Source organism: Geotrypetes seraphini, chromosome 3, assembly GCF_902459505.1.
Source record: "Geotrypetes seraphini chromosome 3, aGeoSer1.1, whole genome shotgun sequence".
Lineage (NCBI taxonomy): Eukaryota > Metazoa > Chordata > Amphibia > Gymnophiona > Dermophiidae > Geotrypetes > Geotrypetes seraphini.
The window spans coordinates 383135435-383144396 of NC_047086.1; the positions used below are offsets into that span (position 1 = coordinate 383135435).

General features: G+C 47.6%; 1 protein-coding gene across 4 annotated transcripts in view; it reads right to left on the bottom strand.

The window, feature by feature from the left end:
* The window catches only part of RHOQ (ras homolog family member Q), an 84097-nt gene extending 76804 nt beyond the window's left edge, over nt 1–7293 (bottom strand). Inside the window, exons 1-2 of one of the 4 annotated variants that reach the window (XM_033936772.1) lie at nt 6335–6861; nt 5727–5785 (exon numbers count right to left, since the gene is read on the bottom strand). In XM_033936772.1, the coding sequence (XP_033792663.1) occupies nt 5727–5785; nt 6335–6476 (201 nt within the window). In that variant the 5' untranslated portion in view covers nt 6477–6861. Of the gene's footprint in view, nt 1–5726; nt 5786–5935; nt 6045–6334; nt 6862–7147 lie in introns of those variants that run through there. The other 3 variants (XM_033936773.1, XM_033936770.1, XM_033936771.1) reach the window with 3 other exon arrangements.
* Between the last annotated feature and the right edge of the window lie 1669 nt (nt 7294–8962).

An 8962-nucleotide genomic window follows, 5' to 3' on the forward strand; every position in this document is an offset into this window, starting at 1 on the left:
TGCCTACTGGCGCCTAAGCAATCTTAGGCGTTCAAACCTTAGGCACACTCCCATTTAGGCCACAGTCTTCTTGGCCTAGATGAGCGCGCCTAAGTTAAACCGCTCCCAAAATCAGCCCCACGAACACCCCTAACCACGCCTACTTCCTAGTTGGTGCCTACCAATTCATTTTTTTAAATAAATTGTGCTTTCAATTAATAATACAGATTAAGCCAATTAAGAAAATTAAGTTAGGCACCCAGATCAGCTATGCATACCAATCTAGGTGTCTAATTTCAGGCGCCATTTAAAAAATCTGGGTCCAAGTGCTCCCGCATTAACTCTGCACAGTGGCGTAGTAAGGGTAGGAGGCGCCCGGTGCGGTGGCACACTCCCCCCGCCTTCTTCACTTCCCCCACTGCGTCCCGCCCCCCCATTCTACACTTGCGCTCTTCCTCCCCCCACCATACCTCTTAATCTTCGCCAGCGTTGGATTTCCCTCTGACATCACTTCCTGGCCACGTGACTCAAGAAGTGATTCACAAGGGAACCAGGCTGGCGTGAGAAGTAATACAGCTAGCAAAGGTAATACAGAGGTACGGAGTGGGGGGAGGGGAGGGATGGCGCGAGGGTGGTGTGGTGTGGCAGAGACGTGCCAGCGCCCCTACCAACTTGGAACCGGAGCAGTCCGCATCCTCCTTATTATGCCACTGCATCTGTATTAAGTGCTAACTGATTAACACAAAACACACCCACTTTCTACGCACGCCACATCTACTCCCAAAAATATATATATATTTTTTTTTTTATTCTTACCATGCGGTTTAGCATTTACACAGACAAAATACTGTGAAAAGTTCACACACATTGTTTTCAAGTGTGCTAAGCACATGTTACGGCATTAGCAGCCTTTAATAAGAGAGTCCTTTTAATTTGGGGGTTTTTTAAATTCTTTATTCATTTTAAATCTTGTAACAAGTGTACAGTAATATACCATTATAACAAATTAAAACACTTGAAAATCTTTCTAATAATATCATACATACTTAAATTTTTACCCATTCCCACCCACCCTACTGCAATTAATTCAATTAAACATATCTAAAAGAATATAATGAAGTAAGCATTTAATAAAAATTCCAAACAACCCCCCCCCCCTAATTATACACATATTATCCAAGGAAAATGATGTCTACCCATTACAATAATTTTCCAACGGCCCCCAGATCCTCAAAAATTTATTGTAAGACCCTTTCTGCAAAGCAATTGCTCTTTCCATCTTATAAATATGGCATAATGAATTCCACCAGAAAGTATAATTAAGATTAGTGTGATTTTTATATTTGCATATTTTTATAAATGGGGGGAAAAAAGCTGCTTTAATTTCTGCCTCTCCTGACCTTTCAGCAAGGAAAACGGAAGCACACAAAGCGTGCAAAATTGTTTTAGAATGCTAACTCAGATTAAAATGGTTTTACGCATTTTCAGTCAGGGAAAGGGGAAGATGCTTGAGAGGGAACGGGGTAAAACAAGGATCCCGCAGACCCCACGAATCTCATGAATCTCTACCGCACAGCCTTAAAAAGTGGCCGTGGCATGGGGGTCCAAGGGGATGTTTTAACTCCCACAAACTTCACAGATTCCGCTCACCCCACGTATCCTCATCTTACCCCACCAACAGGATCCATGAGGTCCGCAGGAGTTAAGACGAAGATCCATAGAGTGAGCAGGATCCGTGAGATCTGTGGGAATTTAAAAAAACAAGGATCCCTGTGAACCCCACACCATAACTGCTTTCTTTTTAAGGCCATGCGCTTTTAGTTCCGTGGGGGCCCGCGTTTTAACTTCCATCCATGCTAGTTCGTTTGTTTGTGGCTGGGGTTGCCGATACTGAATACTGCATGAATTTCCTGCTATCTCATTCTAGCTCCCCCCCCCCCTTTGTTGTGCCCAGGTTTTCTGCACCCCAAATGCCTTCTACCTGGAGGCCCCACAGACAGGGCCGCCATCAGAAATTTCTGGGCCCCTTACTGAACAATCCTATTGGGCCCCCCACGCACCCCTTCCCCCCCGACCCCCCTTCTTCCATGGGCCAAATACACACATACTTTTCTCTGTCGCCGCACTCTTTGACCAAAAGATTTGTAAGCCTGCAACCACGTCAAGGTAGACTCTTTCATCAGGGCCCTAACCTAAACTAAACTAATCTATACCTATCTATTCTAAACTAACATATGTCTAATACTTAACTAATAACAAACTAACAAACATCTGCATAATAAATAATAGTGCTAGTAGCTATAATTCACTTTTGAATGTAAAATCTCAGTTAAGGATTTCTTTTGACCTTTGTAGGCCAGAAGTAGATCATAATTGCACAAGATTTTTGTAACAAGTATTAAATGTGTTTTTATAAATACTGTAAGCTTAATAAATATATCAGAAAAAACTACACATCTGAGCGCATATCTGAACATACACATCTGTATGATCCCATCCTCCTCAGCTTGCCTATAGCTGCATCATGCATGTTAAAAATGTACGATATGTTGATATGTGTACCTTCCTTCCTTCCCATCCATCCTCCTCAGCCTGTCCTTACACATCCACAGCTGCATGTTAATGATGATGTATATGTTATGATGATAAATAAGTGCATATGAGCACATCATTAACATGCAGCTATGGATGAATATAAAAAAGAAACAATATTCTGTACAATTGTCAATTTATAAATCAGCGTCTTCTCCCCACTCTCTCTTCCCCATTTCCCTTCAGCGTCCTCAGCCCACTCTCTCTCCACTTTCCTTCAGCGCACGCACATAAAAACAAGCAAGTAATTTATATCATTTTCATTCTATTCATTCATAGAAATTAAAGTCTAAATAATGCCAGTCACATAACAAAACATGATTTTACAAAAATATTTCCCTGCACAGTCAAGCATGCAAGGATTACTAGAGGTCGTTCAGCAGCTCCCCTCCCTCCCTCCCCCTTACCTTTGTGGCCAAGTCAAAATGATCTACCAACAATAAAATTTTAAAAACACAAAGCACACTGTACGCAGAGAAAATGTTAATTATCATTTATATTCCGCGGGTTTTCAAAGAGGTCAAGGCAGATGACTTTATGCAATGTCACCTCAGTAACAACTATACAAAAATAGACAAATATTCCCCCTCCCTTTTTACTAAAACGCGATAGTGGTTTTTAGCGCAGGGAGCTGCGCTGAATGCCCCACGCTGCTCTCAACGTTCATAGGCTCCCTGCGCTAAAAAACGCTATTGCGGTTTAGTAAAAGGGGGCCATAGTGCAAAATATAGACAGCATATATAAATTCTCAAAGCAGATACATTTTGATCACTAAATTGAAAATAAAATCATTTTTCCTACCTTTGGTAATTTCATCAGTCTCTTTATTCTTCTGACTGTGCATCCAATATTTCTTCCCTTCTTTCAGCCTCCTGTATGCTTCCTCTCCTCCAGACCTCATTCCCTCCCCAAACTTTTTCTTTGTTTCACCCTGCCCCTTCTTTCTTTTTCTCTCTCTCCATACCCTCTTTCTTTCTGTATGTCTGTCTTTCTCTCTCTCTCCGTGCCCCATTTTTCTTTGTTTCACCCTGCCCCCTTACTTTCTTTCTGGCTTCCTGTCCCCCCTTTCTTTCTTTCTCCCTGCCCTCCCCTATGCCACCACCATTGGGAAAATGCTGCCACCGCCACTGGGGAATAGGCTGCCACTGCCGCCATCGGGAACTGGCCGGCGCCGAGTTCGCCCTGCTTCTCTTCCCCGCGGGGCCGACTAACTCTCATCACACGACGTCAATTCTAACATCGGAGAGGACGTTCTAGGCCAGCCAGGCAGCGAGGCAGAACGTCCTCTCCGACGAAAGAATTGACGAGAGTTGGTCGGCCCCACAGGGAAAAGCAGGGAGAACTTGGCGTCGGCCTGTTCCCGATGGCGGCGGTGGCACTCAAGTGGCTAAAGAGCCACAGTTTGCCGGCCTAGGGAGAACACTGGAGGGTGGCCTGCTGTGCAGCCCCTTGGGACGTAAACCCGGGGCGGGGCGGACCGCCCCCCCACCCTCCCCCACCTTGGTATGCCACTATCTGTACCTCACTCCCTCCCTATGACCAAAAATTATCCTTTCTTCTATTCCCCGTGTACACAACCATCTCTTTCCCTCCCTTCCTCTCTCCCAAGTCCTTGCCTTCTGTGTCCCAAAACACATTCCCTCCCCCACCTCAGCATCTCTTTCCCTCCCTTCCTCTCTCCCAAGTCCATGCCTTCTGTGTCCAAAAACCCATTCCCTCCCCCACCTCAGCATCTCTTTCCCTCCCTTCCTCTCTCCCAAGTCCTTGCCTTCTGTGTCCCAAAACACATTCCCTCCCCCACCTCAGCATCTCTTTCCCTCCCTTCCTCTCTCCCAAGTCCATGCCTTCTGTGTCCAAAAACCCATTCCCTCCCCCACCTCAGCATCTCTTTCCCTCCCTTCCTCTCTCCCAAGTCCATGCCTTCTGTGTCCAAAAACCCATTCCCTCCCCCACCTCAGCATCTCTTTCCCTCCCTTCCTCCCAAGTCCATGCCTTCTGTGTCCAAAAACCCAGTCCCTCCCCCACCTCAGCATCTCTTTCCCTCCCTTCCTCTCTCCCAAGTTCATGCCTTCTGTGTCCAAAAACCCATTCCCTCCCCCACCTCAGCATCTCTTTCCCTCCCTTCCTCTCTCCCAAGTTCATGCCTTGTGTCCAAAACGCACTCCCTCCCCCCCTTTTGTGTTCCGCATTTGCCTCCCAGCCCATCTTTGCAACTTTCTCAGCAAAACGGAGCTCGAGCCGAGAGGCTTGTCTCCTGTTTCCTGCCTGCCCTGCCGCGCACAAATAGCCGACCGGAAGTATTCTCTGACGTCAGCGCTGACGTCGGAGGGCAGGCTTTGCTTAAGTCCTCCCTCCGACGTCAGTGCTGACATCGGGGAACACTTCCAATCGGCTATATGTGAGCGGCAGGGCAGGTAGGAACAGAAGACGAGCCTCGCAGCTCGAGATGTATTGAAGTCCGCAGGTCCTCCGTCCAGCTCTCTCCTGTGCACCTGGGGCAGACCTCCCCCCCCAAGGTACGCCACTGGGACCGGCGGTTGAAGAACTGTGGCCTAGGACCCTGGGGGAGCCCGGGCCCCCTGTCAGCTCCGGGCCCCTGAATGCAGGACTGTTAGTACTGCCCTGATGGTGGCCCTGCCCACAGATCCCACAGAGTTAAAAGCACACAGCCTTTTAAAGAATGCAGCCATGACATGGGGTCCGCAGGGATCCTCATCTTAACTCCTGCGGACCTCACAGATCCTGCCTACCACAGAGGTAAACAGATTTTTAGGGCTGTGTGGTAGAGATCCGCGGGATCCTCGTTTTACCCTGTCCCGCTTGAGAGTACATAACCGAGAATTAGTAATTTTAAGCAGCAGAACCCCCTTGACTGTGATAACACTGTCAGCCAGCTGCAACACTGTTTCTGTACTTCAAGAGATGGACTTTTAGAGTTAAAATATAAAGCAGAGGTAGGGAACTCCGGTCCTAGAGAGCCGTATTCCAGTCAGGTTTTCAGGATTTCCCCAATGAATATGCATGAGATCTATGTGCATGCACTGCTTTCAATGCATATTCATTGGGGAAATCCTGAAAACCCGACTGGAATACAGCTCTCGAGGACCGGAGTTCCCTACCCCTGGGGTAGAGAAACCACAATGGGAGAAACTCACCTGTCCTGCGGTGTCATAGAGTCCAAGCAGGTACTGTCTGCCACCCACTGTCACGCTGACTGCAGAGGTAAAAGAGAAGATTAGCTTTCACAGGAGCAAAGAGGAAGAAACTGCCCATTGCTGAGCAGACAAGTGGTTTCAATTAGTCAGCCAAATCCCAGCAACATGCAGTCAGAGAGAAAAAAAAAACCAACAACAACAATACAGACAGTAGATGCCCCAGATCTGGCATTGCAGCCTATAAACATTAGGCGCTCGAGAAAACAGATTCTCGGCTGGCCACATGGCACAATCGATTCGGCGTGATCTTTGTTTTCGCACTAGTGTAGTACAGAGAAAGAAAAAAAAAAATTTATTTGCAAATTACTGGGCTCCTCACTTCCAAGGGCGGGGCGGGCGCATTTAAACTTTTTTTTTTTTTTTTTGGGGGGGGCGTCGTGTTCCCCAGTCTTTCTGCACGCATTCTTTAAAACGAGATCTTTTCCTCCCCCCCTTTTACAAAGCTTTTTTTTCCCCTCTCCTAAAAGCACACCTGCCCTAAATCAAAAGCGGCGCCAGAAAGAGCCAAGTTTGGGCAAAGTTGCCGGGCAGCTCCATCCGCCGCTTACCCGCATAATGGTCGAAGACGGTGGGCACATACTCCTCGGGAAAGGCATCGTTGGCGTAGCTCATGAGCAGGCACGTTTTGCCCACCGCCCCGTCGCCCACCACCACGCACTTCAGCATGCTCGCGCCCGTCCCGTTTGCCATGATCCCCGGTGAATCATCGTGTCCACGCGCCCCCCCCCCCCCAAAGGCGTTTCACTCGCAGCCCGGCGCCAATGGTAGCGGCGGGTGACAGTGTCATGCGACCCGCTCGCGGAAAGAGGAACTTTGGGAGCGCGAGGCAGAGCGCGCTCCGGGCCGCACACACGCCTCCCTGGCACGAGGAGGAAGGGAGGCTCTGTTGCTCCAGCTGGCGCGCGCGCGCCCTTCCCCAGCCAGCCTCGTGCGCCGGCCACCGACGCTGCACTGGCCCTTCGCTGACGGCTCACACTAGCTTGGCCGGAGCCGGGAGGAGCCAGCGGCGGCGGCAGGGACCGTCGTCAAAGTGCACAGAGCGGGCCCAGGGCCGCGCCAGAGGACTGCTCTACCCCCCCCCCCCCCCGCACCAGGAAGACTTTCTTGCAGGGGCCGAAGAGGAGAAGCGCGAAAGGCATCCAGTCCTGCTTTTACCTCCAGTTCATCTATGTTTAGGCGGTCAATAAAGACAACTTAACCTTTTTTGAACAAAGTTCTGCTCAAAGCAGCTCGCACATATGACCCCCCCCCCCCCCCGAAAAATGCCTCACAGTGTCAGAGAAAAGTTCAGGGGGGGGGGTTTAACAACAACAGGGCTAGAACATCCCGAGAAGGAAGGGAAAGATGGATCTACAGTGGACCTGCTTTCTCTGCACGGGCCGGTGCAGGCTTCGCCTTCATCACCTCGCCCCGTCGGCAACGGAAGGGGGAACCCAGCACGGAGAGACGCCCCCTCCCGGCAAGTGCAAAGAGAGCAGGCAATCTCGAGCGTCAGGCTGGAGGAGGCTCCCCCGACCCCACTTGTCTAATTATCGCGTAGCAAAGACTGACCATGTGCGGCAGAGCGGTGGAAAACCTGACGGTACCTGTCCAATCTCTTAACACTGGTCTGATGACAGAACTCGTGCCACGTCCTTTCTCGAGCCACTAGATATGGCAAAAGGAGAATAAGAAGCGCATTACATGCAAGCTGAGTCCAATCCTTCAGGCCAGCTTTATAGATCAATTAAAAGTACTGTATATACAAGTAAAAAACAAAAGGAATTGACAGTTTCACATTTTATCACCACTACTATTCATAACTTACATGCATTCTTAATGTACCCCTCATTATTTATAGGACCCCTGAAGAAGACTTTTTGTCGAAACGAGGACCGTGTTGGGTCCCGTATCTCTAGCGGACTAGGTCATTTAAGGCTTTTATGTGGATGAAATTATTTCATGTGGATGATTTCAGTGGACCTTTGGAACTTTGACACTTTCAAATAAAGTCCATTTAGGAACATCGTCACTCCACAGAGTTTGTTTTTTTTTTGTTTTCTCTGTATATACAAGTACTCACGCTTAGATGAAAATAAACAAGACAATAAATAGAAATACACAAAAATGAAATAAGATGATATCTTTTTTTTTTCAATATTTTTATTGTTTTATAACAGAGCTGCCATCTCCGGATCAGACCTTAGGTCCATCAAGTCCAGCGATCTGCACATGCGGAGGCCCCGCCATGTGTACCCTGGCATAATTTTAGTCACCCATATCACTGTGCCTCATAAGGAGATGTGTGTATCTAGTTTACCCTTAAATCCTAGAACGGTGGATTCTGCAATAACCTCCTCTGGGAGAGCATTCCAGGTGTCCACCACTCGCTGCGTGAAACGGAACTTCCTGACATTTGTCCTGGACTTGTCCCCCCTCAGCTTCAGTCCATGCCCTCTTGTCCGTGTCACATTGGACATTGTAAATAACTGGTTTTCCTGCTCTAATCCTTTCAGAATTTTCAAAGTCTCGATCAGATCCCCTCGCAGTCTCCTCTTCCCAAGGGAGAACAACCCCAGTCTCTTAAGTGGTTTCTCATAATCCAGTTTCTCCATACCTTTCACTAGCTTCCTTGCTCATCTCTGCATCCTCTCCAGCAGTTTTATATCTTTTTTTTTTTACTAGCTTTTGAAGGCAGGATCTTCAGGTCAGAAATGAGTGATTAGAACTATAAGTGAAACATAAAAGCATTCCAATGACAGCCTCACAGGGAAGGAGTGGGGGTAAAGAAACAAGGGGAGACGGATGATCAGAGGGTGACGTGTATGATTTTATGGTTTAGAGCAGTGGTGAACCTCTGGCCCTGAGACCATGGGAAGTATACACACAAAATAATTAAGCAGACTTCTGGTGATTTTAATTGCACATATTTTTTAATTTAGATTTTGGGGGGGATTTTAAATACTTTATTTGGCAAATGTTTTAGAATAGCCACTCTAGCAGTTTGTTTACATCCTTTTAAAATTTTTATTTACTTATTACAGAAATATTTTGGAACTCTTTGCATTTCCAATTCCAGCTTTTGTAATGTTGTGGTCCAGTAGGAGAACTTCTGACATTCGTATCACCCTCCCTGTATAAAGGTTGCCCTCCCCTGGTTTAGAATATGATAAGAAACCCAGATCTTTGTTAAGCCC